Below are 16892 nucleotides of genomic sequence, written 5' to 3'. Positions count from 1 at the left end.
ACTGAAGGCTAAACTGGCGCGCGCAACGTTTTAAAGTCATCGGATTTGTTGGAATTATGGGGTCGTCACCAGAGATGGAGAGGTTTGGTCTGTCTGATGTGGAATATTCGTTCATGATGGATCCTTTAAAGCGACGCCCGAAACAATCAAAGAAACAAACAGTATACGGGATTTTCGCCTCAGATGATTCTGATTCAGAGCCTGAAAGAAGTGGCTTCGGTGGACGTGAAGGTGGTTTCAAGCGTAAGGGTGCCAATTATTCAGCACCGATCACCTTTGTCAGTGGTGGAGTGAAGGTAGGGTATATTTATGTTAAGGAAGGCTAGGTGAAAAATAATGAGGTTCATCGACAAGCTAACGATTCATTGTTCTCAACTCCTATGCTGTGAATAAATTCTTAGGTGTTTCAATTATTTGAAATGTTGCAATAGTTACGTCTCTGCTTAGTTACGCATCGCATTTTTCGCTTATTTGAGGTTGTATGAATTTATTAGGTTGCAGTAAAGGTACCTGGAGTAGGAATACCCGTTGTTTAGCTGTAATGTTTTAACAGAAAACCTGTAGACTGTCAAAATAATCAAGTAGTTTAGTTGTAAGGAAGGTCTGGCGATTATCTTTGCGCGTAGTTGCTGTGTTAAACATGCATTTGTCATATGTTTGTTTCGTCCATTTATTCAACTAATTTGCAAGTCTCATTTGTTATGTAAAGGTGTGCTTTTGAAGATCCTAAGTCTTTTCTGTCGTTGTAGGCAGGTGCCGGTAGTTCCTCTGGTCCGAAAGAAACTAACGAAGAAGCTGACCAGATTTCGGATGATGAAGACGACAAATCTGTTCTAAGGAGTTTGCATCCTTATCATGATTCAGATTCTGACTCACCAAATTCAGATATCTATCGTAAACCTGACAAGCCTGCGAGTATATCTGTTGGGGCCAGTCGACGTGTAGCAGCAGCCGCTGCAGCGGCGAAGTCAGCGACCTCTGGTTTCGGAGCTTGGGAAAGGCACACGAAAGGTATTGGAATGAAACTTTTGGAGCAGATGGGTTACGAACCGGGTAAGGGTCTTGGTTCTGACGGTCGGGGTATTGTTACCCCGGTTCAAGCTGTCCAGCGAGTGGGGAAAGTATCAGTAGGATATTATGGATCTGAAAAAGCTCCCGCTCCTCGTCGAGGAAATGAGACTGTTCCTGAGGATTCAGATCCAAGTAAGCTATTTTTAGCCTATAAGTAACCTATAAATATTATCTAACCCAAAGCCGAGTACTCAAACCTTCATTTCGTAATGTAGTTGTATTTGTATGCCGTTGTTTAGATTTAAGACTATATACGTCAAATAAGTAGGGAATTGTACTTATACTATATATTTAAATTTAAAATTGCCTGTTTAGTAATTATATTATTGCAGATATATTCTGGATACGAGTATTGTCACCATTATCCTTAAAATGACCATCAATTCTGTAATATAACTTGACTCAATTGATTTGTATAGTCTGTGGATGCGGGGGTTCCTAATAACGTTCTTACTCGTTATTGTTTATACATACCGTTCCCCCTTAGATTACCTGGGTTTGTAACCAAAATACTATAATTGTGATAGTCATGACAAGATGGCTTGTACTGGATTTTAAATTAGAACTTATTCCTCAGGTACTTGATTATGAACCCTATTCAGCATGATAGCTAAGGATACTACCCGGTTGCCAAAACTAACGTAGGTGGAGCGGGCTTCGAACTTAAGACTTAGAGGTTGAAGACTAAACACGAACATTAGGCCACCGCTCCATAGGTTTATATTATAATAGGCAGATGTCAAAGGTCACTGCATGGTGACCTTCATTTTCACCCTTAGTTTGCCGTGTTTGATGAAAAGTACCTTCTTGATTGAATATTTTGCACATTCATGGCGATTTTAACTTACTAGTACATTCAGTCGCACACCCAATTTTCTTTCAACGACTATGCAAGCATGGTTCGGATGTCTGTTTCGTGAGCTAATTAATGTCTTAGGCACTAGATATTGTAGTTAAATTATCAGTCTTGGTTGTAGCCGTTTATCTTTGCTACTATTAGACCAGATAACATTTGGAATACATGTTAATTTCGATAATCTAAAAAAATAGGTATGTTTTATGCGGAGCATTTTTTGTATTTTTTCTGTGTTCTGCAATTGACTTAAATGAAGATAACAACAATGAAGCTTTACTGCAAGACACCACATTAGGTAGTCACAGATTCTATTACTTGGTAGCTACTCATTCAAGATAAATCCTCAAGTACCTTATAATGAAGACCTATCAGTCAGTGAGATTACTGCCAGTACAGTTAATCGTTTTACATTTTGGTGTATCCCATCACTAAAACACTCGTTATCATATCAACGTTCGGCTGAACGGTCGAAGCCTTTTTAATTAGGTGAGAACGATTAGTTGCTATTACTAACCCTGACTCTGTAGCTGGTAATCAATGGTTGATTACTGGATTGTAGTGAAGGGACTTAGAGTTTGTCCCCTATTTTACTCTTGTCATAATCTCTAACCACTAATGTATGGTTCTATATGTTAAACTAGCTGGAACCACATTTGGACTGTTCTACATTATTCATCTCAAAATCGTCTTACTAAATATAAAGGAAGTAACGTTCAGTTTCTAAAATACCCTCGCGTTTTTGACTTTCATAAATACCAGTTAGTAAAGTAAATGGAATGAGAAACGATGCAATATGGCCAAGTAATACCTGTTCACAAGTTTGTTTGCTGACGTGTTATGTTTATTGAATATCCGAGTAAACAGTAAGTAAAATTCTTGACAACTGATCTCGCAATTAAAATTGCGTTAACTTTCCGATAAGAAAATACTACCTCATATACAAAGGTATAAAGCAAAATCCCGACCGTTGCCGCTACCTTGACGTGGTGGTCGGGCTTGCCTATCGTGATGAGTCAACCGAGCTATACTGGCTGGAACAATCGTTCCTCAAGGTCCTACCATGCCAGGCAGGTCGTTTGAAGAGCGGTGAGACTAAAAGCAGCAAACACAAGGTCCGAAGGCGAAGTCGTACTGCTGACTGTACAGAGGTGTGACAGTAGTAAGGTGTTTTCTTCAGACAACCAGCATGACAGCGATGCTGCCTTCCCACAAGGAGGGGTGGGGTTAGAAAAGGTCGACCCTAAAAATGCACACCTCGCCTTATCCCACGGATATCCGTCTCCGGCGGTAAGGTCCTTTGGAGAACGGAGCTAACACAAAAACTACCCACAAAAAGGTCGTGTGTGACCGACCTCAAGCAGTTGTCCCTTGGGCACTGCGGTCACGCTCCCAGGTCATTAAGACCACTTCTAACCCAATTTCCTTTTCAGGTACCCCTAGAAGAACCCTTCCACGGTGTGGGCGACCGGGAAGTGATAACTGCCCTCATACCTCTAACAGCACTCAAGACCACTGTATTCATAATCAATCTCCTTCAATCCCTACTATTCCTTCTACCTTGACTTTCAACACTAAACTTCCTCTTTCGGTTTCCTCCTCAAGTGTCACCATGGCCAACGATTCTAGTGAGCGAAACACTGTCCCAGGTCTACTAAAACCTCGCTCCAAACTACACATTGGAGCCTTCAACGTACGTACCCTAAGTCAAATCGGCCAACAGGCCTCCTTAGCTAAAACCCTAGAATCTCGTACCATTGATGTATGCTGTGTCTCCGAAACACGCATACAGGATCCTAGTGTGGTCATTCACTTGACCTAACCTCGCCAAAATGGACAGCCAACGAAATACACCCTCCGTGTATCTGGCGACCCGTTGGCTAGTTCTCGTGGACTTGCAGGTGTAGGCATAGCACTAAGTACAAGGGCAGAACAGGCACTACTAGAATGGATCCCCGTTAACAGTCGCCTGTGTGCTGTCCGGCTAAATGGCTCCGTAAGAACTCGGAAGGATAGGGACACACGTCGTTGCCTTTTCGTCGTTTCTGCCTACGCCAAAATCATCCTGTGATAACCATAGAGGGACTAGTCTGACTAACATAGCATCCAAAATACTAACCTCAATAATTATCGGGCGCCTAACTAAGACTCGTGAACTGCAAACATGAGAAAATCAGGCTGGCTTCAGACCTGGTCGTGGCTGTATCGACCACATATTCACCATTCGTCAGGTTTTAGAGCACAGACACGCTTATCGGCGTCCGACAATGATAGTTTTTCTTGACTTGAAAGCAGCATTTGACTCTGTAGACCGAGAGGTTCTGTGGCAGTGTCTGTCATTGAAAGGTGTACCTGAGAAGTACATAAACCTTGTAAAGGCTCTATACTCGAACACTATCAGTCGAGTGAGAGCTTATGGCGAACTGTCATATGATTTTACAACCTCAAGTGGTGTCCGTCAAGACTGTCCACTATCCCCGTTTTTGTTTAACTTCATTATAGACCTGTTGCTGGAAATAACACTCTCTTCGACTAAATTTTCAGGAATTGATCTCCTACCAGGGGGACCACTAAGCGACTTAGAATACGCAGATGACATAGTCCTGTTTGGTGAAGACGCTGACAAAATTCAGAGTCTTCTGTTAGAACTAAGTAATAATGCCAGGATGTTTGGGATGCGTTTCTCCCCATCCAAATGTAAATTGTTACTCCAGGACTGGCCTGCGTCAACACCTGAACTGAGGATAGGGAGTGAAGTAGTCGAACGCGTCGACAACTTCACTTATCTTGGAAGTCTGATCAGCCCTAATGGGTTGGTGTCTGACGAAATCTCAGCACGGATTCAAAAAGCTCGTTTGGCTTTTGCCAACTTACGTCACCTATGGCGAAGACGAGATATCCGTCTATCAATTAAGGGACGAGTATACTGCGCATCAGTTCGCTCTGTTCTACTTCACGGCTGTGAAACATGGCCATTAAGAGTAGAAGATACTCGTAGGTTACTAGTATTTGACCACAGATGCCTTAGAAATATTGTTCGCATCTGCTGGGATCACCGGGTAAGTAATAGTGAGGTTAGACCCAGGGTATTAGGGAACGATGGCAAATCAGTTGATGAGGTCATGAATCTTCATCGACTGAGATGGTTGGGCCACGTGTTACGTATGCCTGAACACCGATTACCACGACGCGCAATGCTGACTAGTGTAGGGGATGGTTGGAAGAGAGTTAGGGGCGGCCAAACCAAAACATGGCATCAGTGCTTGAAGTCACTAACTTCTAGTCTGAGCCATGTTGGTAGATGCAGACTACCTGGTTGCGGTCCGCATGACTATCGTAACCAATGGTTGGAGACTCTAGGTGACATGGCTCAGAATCGATCACAATGGCGTAGGTGTATACACTCTTTATCCTCCCTTAAACCTTGAGATTAAAATTGCTTCATAACTTTTTTCCTTCCTATACTATATCCTTATATACAACCTTTCTTTATATACTACCACCACTAAATTAATTACTTCTATGAATCCGGTGTTCATCTTGTTGTGCTAACGAGGTATGGCAACTTGGACCGATGCATATATGTGCCTGGTCCTACGTTGTAGCTGACTGATTGACTATGCGCAGGCTACAACCCGTTCCCAGCTAGTACTAACTACAGGCACAATCATCGTCGGTGTGTCACCTTGTGTCCTCCCTCTACATCTCAAGCATGGACCCAGATTGATCACATCGTGATCAGCTACCGCTAGCATGATTGTGTACAAGACTGATGCTCCTTTTGGAGTACCTATCTTGACTCTGATCATACCGTTGTTTGCGCTAATCTTACCTCACGTTTCAGTGACCAAGAGATTCATCGTCTTAAACGGATTGATGTCAGCAAATTGGTTGCAGCTTCTGTTGCAACTAAATAAAAAACCGAGCTAGGTTCAAAGTTAGCTACCATTCCACAGAAAAGTATAAATGAGCATTGGTTGCAATTCCATGACGCCATGAAAATGGCTAGTAAAGTCGCTTGCGGGTTCGCAAAACGTCCCGCTTATAAGCACTGGGTTTCTTCGGGCTCCTTACAACTCACTGAAGCCTGTCGGCCTACTTTTGGTGACCGTGAGTTTGACTTTAAACGAAGACTGTTATGTAATGGAATCGGGAATAGCTTGCGTAAGGACTGAGAAGCCTGGTGATTGGAGTGTGCCTGAGAGGTATATTAACATCTTAAAAGCGCTTTTATACAAACACCTCAGGCAGAGTCAGGACATACAACCGCTTCTCTCCATTGTTCCATTCAAGCAGTGGGGTTAGTCATTGTTGCCGAAATCCACCATTCCTCTTCAAATTTTCTATGGATGTTCTGGAAACAGCTCTGATGAATGTGGGTAGTGATGGTGTGTATCTGTTGCTTGGAGAATGATTTTCCAACCTTGAGTATGCGGATGATATTGTCTTACTGTGCGATGATACTCAAACCACGCAATTCACACTTAAGCGGTTGGTAATTAGTGTCCGTAGGTATGGTATGCGTTTTGCACCTTCGAAGTGCAAAGTACTTTCACAAGACTGATAGGACCCTGATCCTGCACTTACTCTGGGTAGTGAGCGGATAGAAGTAGTCGAGAAGTTCGTGTATCTGGGTAGCTGCATAAGCGCTGGTGGTAGCGTGAGTGATGAGATCAATTCACGTATAAAGAAAGCCAGAGCGGCTTATGCCAATGTGGGCCATCTTTGGTGCCTGCGTGATGTTAATCTGACTGTAGAAAGTAGGATCTACAACTCATCAGTGAAAGCAGTTTTCCTCTATTCTTGTGAAACCTGGCTTCTCCGAGTTGAGGAGCTTAAGTGACTCTGTTTGATCATTGTTGTCTCTTAAGGACTGATGACATCCGGTGACAACACCATGTTAGTAATGCACAGGTTCAGCGTCGTGTGTTCGGGGACAGAGACGATAATTCAATTAGTGTTACTATCTTGAAAAATCGACTTCCGTGGCTTGGAAATTTCCTATGAATGTTGTCTCAGAGAACTCCACGTCGTGCATTATTTGCCGACGCTGGGACTGGTTGGAAAAAGCGGAAAGGTGGTAAGTGTATGACATGGTGTCGTGGTATGGAAGAAAGCTGTACAGGACTGGCTTCTGTTTGTCCTTCACGACTCCTTGGTTGATTTCCTAGAGATGATCCAACACAGTGGCTTAAGACTTTATCAGATATGGCTCAGAACAAAAGCCAGTGGCGATCTTGCAGTAGCTTTCTTTTACTTTCTTCATAAAAAGTAGACGTAACCTCTTTAACTGGCATTCTTTCTGGTTGTGTTTTTGCTAATTGAACTGTTCTTCGTATTATTATTTCACTCTCATACTAATTTCTGTTCGTTGTTGCTCTCCTTTTTCTTATACGTACTTTACATTCCCTATCTCCTCACATTCTCATTGTTATTGTGTTGCTCATTTGTAATTGGTTCCCCTTTGTATCAATATTCACGTGTTCAAATAAGTAAATGTGAGATTTAGTGCATCTACACAGCTTGTCTGTTTTAGTTAATTGCAATTTAAATGCAGTGCTCTACAAAATTTTGTTCGGCTTGAAGACGTTCATTAATTTTTCTTTTCGGCAATCATAGATCAATTACAAAACACTTTACAGGTGTATAGGATTATGGTACATGTAAATTTTGTCTGAAATCATACACCAATGTTCGGATAGTCCGGATCACATCTGACAAAATACTAATTTACTTATGTTGTCGATATTTTTATGATGAATTTTGTTCTTTTCATAAACTTTCAGATAGTTAACGGAGAAGAATCTGAAGTGAATCAACTCAATAAAGCTTTAATCTTAATAAAGAAGTTTGAGGATGAATTCACATTTCATTCAGGCTGTGATACGAACTTAACCTCGGAAGCTATCTCGTCTTGGGTGTCACTTATACGTGAGGAATGTGCTAACTTAGTAGAAATGCCTGTTCTCATGGCGTCAATCGCCCGCCCAATGTTGGATAATTCACTTGCTAAATGGAATCCTCTTAAGGTGGGTGATGTGTTTTTGCTTTTTTTATGCTCCCCAGCTTTATCAATGCGAAACTTTTATCAGGAAAATCTCATTAGTTCATCTCTATGCATTTATGTCTTGCTATGAGGCAAAGCAATAATCAGTTTAAAGATGGTTTGACTGGAATTTTAATGAATAAAATTTATTACATATGTCAGGGTTTTCATATAGTCTATTCCGTATTATTAATTATTTATTTACTTGCTGAAATTCCCAGATTTTTTTCTTAGTGTACACAGTAGTTGTGTCCTATTGATACTGACTGTTTTTTTATTCTCTGGTTAAATGTGAACCTACTCGGCTTTGAATCTAAATGCGAATCTAATTTATGCCAGATTGATACAATTTTCTGCTGAAACTCATTAATCTGGCGCAGATTTTGTGTTGATGGATATTATTTGTAGCTGGAAGTAAGAGTTTTGGAGTTTTGTTTTCTTAGATTCAACTGAGGTGTATTGGCTGGAATATTTATTTCTTCAGGTCCTATTATGCCAACAGGTCGTTTGGGGGGACGGTAAGACTTAAAGCAACAAATTAAGGTCCGAGGGCGAAATAATGCTACTAGCTGTATAGATGTGACAACAGTAAGCTGTTTCTGTTAGGGAACCAGAAACTGCAACGTCGCCCTCTCTTAAAATGGAAGGGATTTGGAAGAGGTCCACCCTAAGAATGTCACAACTCACTGTATCTCATGAATTTTTGTCTCCCGCAGTATGGTCTCTGTAAGTATGGAGCCAGCACAATAAAAACTGCCCATAACGAGCCGGTCGCAGACCGGCTCCAAGCAGTTGTACAGCGGGTTTTATCAAACTCCCAGGTTGCTAAGACCACTACCAACCCAGTTTCCTTTCCAGATTCTTCAGGAGGGAATGTCATTTCACGATGTGAGCAACCGGAAAGTGAAAACTACCCTCAAACTTCTAACACTATACGACATCTCGTTTATAATCAAACCATATTGTCATCACTAAACATATGAATCGTCTTGAACACATATCTACTTCCACTCACTGTTACATATATTTATTAGCGTTTAAAAATATTCAGTAAAATATTAGTACGCCACTAGTAAATTAAGTAATAATCTTATCTATTTTGCGGTTTGATTTTCCTAGTGTTTTTGGTGCGTTACATAAGTATGACGGTCGTCATGTGAGTCCTTATTACTAATTCTTTTAACATACCCAAATTAGGAACCTACATTCTGTCTCGATTTATTGGGACACTGGAGAGATTTCTTCCAAAATTCTTGTGCATTTGATGTTATACTTGAAACAAGCTGGTTGAGCGCTATACGCCGCACTATTGTTAACGAATGGAATCCTCGAGACTGCGAACCTCTCTTGGAGGTTCTCGAAGCCTGGCAACCTTTGTTACCGGATGATATGTTGCAGCGCAAAATACTGGACCAGCTGATTCTTCCGAAATTACAGGTTCGTTGAATTTAGATTTATTTCCGATAGCTTCCTCGGTATTGTTCGTTGATATTGTACAATGACCGTAATTGTAATCAGTATCTAATACTCGCTGTTTAGTTGTAACTAGTTATTTTACTTTGTTTTCAGTGAAATGCTTGTCCGTAGCTTAAGATAAAGGATATCCAAAGGCTACTTTCAGCTTTCAGTTATTAGAATATTGCTATATTTCATATTTAGTCGTGGGCAACTTGGGTACCGGGTACATATGCACAGTGGACCCAAGTTCTTACACTATACATTTATGATATGTAGTGATTCCATAAAGTAAGACTTGAGGTAATTAACACTAAAACATTTTAAAGGGATTAAAATCTAACAAAAACAAACTCAGACATCATAGAACTTCAAGATTCAATATTTTGTAAGGAATGTATTCAGTACTCCTGGTGTTTATATCAACTTTGTCAACCAAGGTCTGTAGTCGTTGGTTTTTACCTTTTTCTATGGATAACACCAGATGTGCACACAAATTTGCTTAGCAGATACCAAGCCCACGATCGTTTTCGTTAACGAGGTTCGAAGTTTTCTTGACTTAGTTAATTCAGCTAACACTAAATTTCATATATTAGTGCCTGTTTGATCCACAGCTAAGGTAAATGTCGAGTGTACTTTTGTATTGTACATGGTAATTATTAAACCATTCGACTTGTAAATAGTGAATCTTATTTTTTAAGACAAAGTAGTAACTTTGTCGCTTGCCAACTTTTCAAATGCTTCCATAATTCCTTCTTACTACGTTATTTCTAAACATGTCCAACTTTTAGGATGCTGTTTCCTCATGGAATCCGTTAACTGATACAGTACCTGTTCACACTTGGTTGCATCCGTGGCTACCTTGGTTTGGAGGAGTCGAACGTCTCTCATGTTTACATGATATGGTTCTCCAGAAGTTAGGAAGCTGCCTTACTAACTGGCATCCTAGTGATGCATCTGCCCGCTCAGTCCTAATGCCTTGGCGAACCATTTTCCCGGTCACGTCCATGGCAGCTTTTTTAAGTCGCCATGTAGTGCCGAAACTTGCTTTAGCGTTACAACAGTTTCAAGTTAGTTTTTATTCGTTCATTTACAATAGTTTGGCCTTAACCTTTTTCATTTGATCGCTAAATCTCACCTGTTAACTGGTCAGTACATTCACAGAATCCCTTTTCCTAGTTGGCTCTTAATAAACCCAGTGGGGCCGTATACTTCTAATTTCGTTGTAATAGACTACAATCTTCATATTTCTTTTGTGGTGTAAGTAGTCTATTATCAGCTTTTAAAATGCACTTTGGCCTTTAGCTTAATGTCTTAAGTATTTATTATTGTATTTTACTTACTTACGCCTGTTAACCCCAATGGAGCATAGGCCGCCGACCAGCATTCTTCAACCCACTCTGTCCTGGGCCTTTCTAGTTCTATCTAAATTTTGTTCATTCTACTCATGTCTGTCTCCATTTCTCGGCGTAATGCGTTCTATGGTCTTCCTCTTCTCCTTTGGCTTTCAGGATTCCATGTGAGCGCTTGCCTTGTGACGCAATTGGGTGCTTTCCTCAATGTGTGTCCTATCCACTTCCAGCGCTTCTCCCTCCGCTGAAATCTGGTTTGTTCTCTCCCACAATAGATTGTTGTTGATAGTGTCTGGCCAATCGATCCGAAGTATCTTGCGTAGACAACTGTTAATAAACACTTGTATCTTCTGGATGATTGCTTTGGTAGTTCACCAAGTTTCCGCCCCATACAGAAGAGCTGTCTTGACATTTGTATTGAAAATTCTGACTTTGGTGTTGGTTGACAGTTGTTTTGAGTTCCAGATGTTCTTCAGTTGTAGATATTCTGCTCTTGCTTTGCCAATCCACGCCTTCACATCTGCATCAGTTCCACCGTGTTCATCAATGCTGTTGCCTAGCTACGTAAAATGTTTAGAAACTTCTCCATCAAGTGTGATTCGATTGATGCATGTTGTGTTGTGTTTGAGACTCTTGCTTTTCCCTTTGTGTATGTTGAGACCTACTGCTGCTATACTGGTCGTCGTCTCCAGCATTTATTGTTGCATGTGTGATAGAAGAGTCAGATCATCCACGAAGTCTAGATCGTTCAGCTGCATCCTAGCTGTCCACTGTATCCCATGCTTCCCCCCAGATGTTGATGTCTTCATAATCCAGTCGATCACCAGGAGAAAGAAAGGGTGAGAGTGATCAATCCTACCTGACACCGGTCTTAACCTCAAACGAGTCAGTGAGTTGTCCTCCATGCACGATTTTGCAGTTTAATCCATCACAGGAACTCCGTATGATATTGACTATCTTCTCAGGTACGCCGTAGTGTCGAAGAAGCCTCCATAGTGTTTACTTGTCCATGCTGGTAAACGCTTTCTTGTAGTCAATGAAGTTGATGTAGCGTGATGAATTCCATTCAATTGATTGTTCCACAATGATCGGTAGAGTTGAGATTTGGTCTGTACACGATCGATCCTTACGGAATCCAGTCTGTTGGTCTCGGATTTGGCTGTCTACGAAGTCCCTCATTCTGTTTAACAACACCCTGTTGAAGACTTTTCCTGGTATTGAGAGAAGATTGATGCCCCTATAGTTATCTCACTTGCTGAGATCGCCTTTGTTTGGTGTTTTGATCAGGTGTCCTTCTTTCCACTTTGTTGGTACTTGTTCTTCATCCCAAATTTTACTGGAGAAAATGTGGAGTATCTTTGCAGTTGCTGCTACATCTGCTTTTAGTGCCTCTGCTGGAATGTCGTCTGGTCCTGCTGCTTTGCCGCCCATCATTTGTCTGGTGGCCATGCCGATTTCTTCAATTGTTGGCAGGCCAACATCGATTGGGAGGTCCGTGGGCGCTACTTCGATGTTGAGTGGGTTCAGTGGAGCTGGTCGATTCAAGAGTTCTTTGAAATGTTCTACCCACCTGTTTCGTTTTTTTATCAATGTTGGTGATTACCTTGTCTTCCTTGCTTCTCATTGGTCGTTCTGGGCTACGGTCATTCCCAGCGAGTTTCTTTGTTGTATCATACAATTGTCTCATGTTTCTCTTGCAGCCTTTTCTGCCGTCATTACTAAATCTTCCACATATTTACGTTTGTCGGTTCTGATGCTCCTCTTCACTTGCTTGTTTACTTCGGTGTATTCAGCTTGTGCCTTGGCTTTTTTTGCTCTTGTTCGGCTGGTATTGATGGCTGCCTTCTTGACCCTCCTTTCTTGAATCTTATGCAGTGCATCAACAGTAACCCATTCTTTGTGATAGTGTTTCTTGTGGCCCAAAACCTTCTGACATGTTGAAGTGATTGCCTCTTTTATCCCTTTCCAGTTGCTCTCCATAGAGTAGATCATGAAAGGCCTGGAAGCTGTTGCTGAGGGCTATCCTGAGTTTGTCATTATCCCGAAGAAAAATCGTATTAAACTTTTGTGACGTTGTCCGCCCCGTTGTCCAGTGTTTCTTAAGTTTTAATTTCATCTTGACGGCCAGCAAATGATGATCTGATGCTATATCAGCTCCTCTCCTGCTTTTCATATCATCCTCCTGAACTTTTTGTCGATGCAGATATGGCCGATTTGGTTCTGTGTAGTGTGATCCGGTGAAGTCCATGTGGTCTTGTGAATGCGTTTGTGTGGGAATATAGTGCCGCCTATGACCAGTTTATTAAAGGTGCATAGGTTCGCAAATCTCTCACCAGTTTTATTTCTTTCTCTCAGTCCATGTCATCTTCTTATCCGGTGTTGTTCATTCCAACCTTGGCATTTATGTCTCCCATCAGAATGGTCAGGCCCTTTGTTGGACACTTCTCGATAATTGACTGCAGCCTATCGTAGAATTGATTTTTAACGTATTCATTGTAGTCGTCGGTAGGCGCATAGGATTGAATGACGTTAATTGTAATGCCCTCTTTCTTTATTTCGAAGGAGGCTTTGATGATCCTTGGTCCATGAGATTCACATCCTATAAGTGCATTCTGTGCTTTTCTGGACAGCATCAATGTAACTCCTTGTGTATGTGGGGCATTTTCTTCTTCATGACCGGAGTATAACAGAAGTTCCCCTGAAGATAGTCGTTGTTGTCCAACCTGCGTCCGATGTGTTTCACTGATCACAGGCACCTCCAGGTTGTATTCTTCATCTCTGCAGCAATTTGGAAGACTGCCGGTTCCCCACATTGTATGAGCATTCCGTGGACCTAAATAAATGGTTGCTCTGGTTGTTAGAAGGGGCATCGGCCTCGTGACTCCCCAAGGGACTTGGCTTTCACCATGAGGCGTCATAATCCTTCTAAATGAAGACCATCTGACTCCCAGGGCAGAGTTTAAATGGTTTGGACAATTTTTCCTGGTAAGCGTTTTTTGGCGAGTTATTTTTCTACAGGATGGGGTCGCTAACACTATGCCCAACTCTCCTCCTTTATCCGGGCTTTAGAGAGGCAGTAGCTCTCGGATGGGCTACAAACGGAGTTATTATCGTATTTTATAATAGTATAATTTAGTTTCGTTATGTCCCGATAAGAGTAGGGAATGGTTAATTTGGGATCCACTTATGAACCAATACTATGCATATATTTTTATCGTATAATTGTTAAATAATTAAACTATTGTTATACGACTTACTATTCTTGAATTATGCCTTGTCTATCATTTACTATCTCCCTTATTCACAGCCACATTTGGCTAAATCTTGTACAAATGTTGTTTTCCTATTTTATGGTACTATGTGGTCTGTCTGTTTGGTGTATAAACCCAGTATGTTTGAAATAAATGATTCATACCACAGAGGCTGAGATTGGTATTCTGGATTTAACTGGCTGGGCTAGGCAGATAGCAGGATCGACAAGTACTGTAGACTGCTGGTATAGGTTTTGTGTGTCATTGGTCCAATCGATAATTCACTGCTCTCTAATTGGCGGCCACAAGTTATAACAAGTTTGGATAAACCCTCATCAAAATTTAAACAAACGTGTGCACTCACAAATCATGATCGCCGAATATATGGAGATATTCAAAATAACATTTTCTGTGGAGATCTCAATAAAAGATGAACTTCGTTCACTAGAAATCTATTGGTTGTATTCTTAACTGGATTAGATTTCCTATTCTGTTGTGTTCTTGTTCACTTTTCTACACGAAGCCTATCCCTTATTTGTGTGGCCCATAGATTTCTGGTGTTTGAATGTACCAAATATGGCAGTAATTTCTCTGAAGATTACTGACAAAATACTTGAGACTACTAAACTTTAATTGCTGAGGTTTTTGCATACAGAACTCCATTTCACGTACTAAATTACTGCTAGAAACTAAACATATGCATCGTTTGACATCCGCTTTTAGAATGTGATTAAAAGATACCTAAAGAAAATCTAATGAGGTCGTCCACTCAAATACGATAAAGATATCTCACTCAGCAATATGAATCAATTACCAATACTGGGCGTGTATGCTAAGCTACAAATAGTAGATGTAAGAAAGGTCTGCTCAGTCTGGCAAGTATATACATGTCTAGTACATTTTATGTCATGATAGAATGTAGTCTTTCATAAATACTAAAAACAAAACAGTTGATTGGAGGCCAAAACTTCAAAAAGGATTGACAATACCTTTCTTATTCACATTTTAATTATTACTGTTGTTGCACTTCTTAACTAATTCCTAAGGAGTTTCCACACAATTTTTAACTTAGGGACTAATATGTTAGGAACTTACTTATGACTACACCTCTGATGCAATATTTTTTTTCAAAAAAAATTCTGATATTTAGCTTAATCCCGCTAAGCAAAACATGGATCCGTGGAACTGGGTGATGCGTTGGGCAGACCTGATTGGCCCGGCTGTACTTGTAAACCTACTTGAACATCATTTCTGGTCACGTTGGCTCTCAGTCCTTTCAAACTGGCTGAATCAAGGGGTGGAAGCTAGGCAACGAGGAGACCACGCTGCTGCCGGTCAAGTTTATCAAGAAGTTGGGCGTTGGTATGCTGGTTGGAAAGGTCAGTTACCTCCTGAGTGTATGGAATATGCAAGTGTCAAAGATGCTTTGACAAAAGCTTTGGCAATGATGGAACGGTCAATGAGAGGGTTACCGCCTCAAGTAAGTTATCATGGGTTTGAATTCTTGGAGATGTCCTTTTAAATACTGTTGAGTTGTTTAAGTGGCTAATTAATCATAAATTCGTCTTAATTGTATATTCATCCAGTTTTGATCAGCTGGATCTGCGATGCAAAAATTCCGTTAAAAAGTAGGGAAACTCAAAATGCCATTACCTAAGCTCTAACGGCTTTCAAGAATTTAGATAAGTGTTGTTTACCAAGTAAATTAGTTCATTTGATTTAACCATAGACCTCTCACGCCTGACATAATTTTAAATCAATTCTAAGATCGTAATATGTATCAGTTACACCCGTAATGACTACGCGACGAAGTTTTTCACAATGCAAATGTGTAACTCCTAATTACACTTACGCATTACTTGAATGTCAGAAAACGCGTAACCTATGAGTACGTAATTTACAAAGTAATTATCACGAAGCCTAGTACATGTACGGCTTATCGAATTTTCCAGTTTTCTCACGTCACACCATGTTTTATTGTTTGTTAAGTCGTTTTGCTAAACAATACTGCTGACATTTTCCAAAAGTACCAGATAATGGGAGTAGTTAATTTCGGATAAAAAACTGTACCTTATTTGTGAACGTAAGATAAACTAACTTGCTTTAAGTCTTGTGTACTTTGTTGCACTTTATTTAGGAACCTCAGATCTCAAAGCAAAGTCAGTCAGATGTGTCAAGGTTTCCTGCTGGCTCATCATGCGTACTTCCACCAGCTTTTGGATCAACACCTTTGGTCGCTCCTCCTCCAACAACACTACGTAAACAAGTTGAACAAGTAGCAGCGCAGCGCGGTTTTCTGTTCCATCCTATTTCAAACCGGATGTTCGAAGGTCAACAAGTATATAGACTTGAATCACTACAAGTGTTTTTCGACCGCAACGTCAGTTATGTGTACAATCCCAGTGATGGTGGCTGGCTTCCTGTTACATTTGCTGAGTTAATGGCCCGTGCTCAGTATTAAATTTCTTAATCTTTTGACTTTGTAAATTTCTTTTTCAAACGTTACTTCTCACAGGAATATTGTATATAGTTACTTCCAGATTTTTTTGTAATTTCTTCGAAGTGATATAAAAAGGTGATCGCAATACGAAGTTTTCATACTTTTCGGGATCTTATCTACTGTTGTCGTAAAATGTACTCCTTTAGACTGCACACAAATACAGACGAAAGCAGTTCTGTCTTAGACAAGATTTAAAAATATCAAGGCGAAATATGTGCAGTTGTGTCATCCGGAACATGCAAATCAAGCCTCAAAGACTTGTCCGTAACAGAAAATTTAAATCACATGCATAAGCACTGTTAAAAAATTATGAGCCATGTAGTTTGTGTATGGGGACATATATCTGCGTCCAGAGATTCAAGTC

At 40.7% G+C, this 16892-nt stretch overlaps 1 protein-coding gene across 1 annotated transcript; it reads left to right on the top strand.

Moving 5' to 3' along the window:
• On the top strand, window positions 1–16611 carry Smp_139510 (tuftelin interacting protein, putative). Its single transcript, XM_018790342.1, is given in 9 exon segments — window positions 1–296; window positions 750–1203; window positions 4760–4922; window position 7711; window positions 7717–7953; window positions 9168–9407; window positions 10217–10495; window positions 15179–15508; window positions 16166–16611. Coding segments are annotated over 9 exon segments (2268 nt in total). The 5' UTR covers window positions 1–56; the 3' UTR covers window positions 16490–16611.
• The last annotated feature ends 281 nt before the right edge of the window (window positions 16612–16892 follow it).

This window comes from Schistosoma mansoni (genome assembly GCF_000237925.1).
Source record: "Schistosoma mansoni, WGS project CABG00000000 data, supercontig 0125, strain Puerto Rico, whole genome shotgun sequence".
Classification (NCBI taxonomy): Eukaryota; Metazoa; Platyhelminthes; class Trematoda; order Strigeidida; family Schistosomatidae; genus Schistosoma; species Schistosoma mansoni.
The sequence above is the reverse complement of the archived record's forward strand: the minus strand, read 5'-3'. Positions and strand labels throughout refer to the sequence as shown.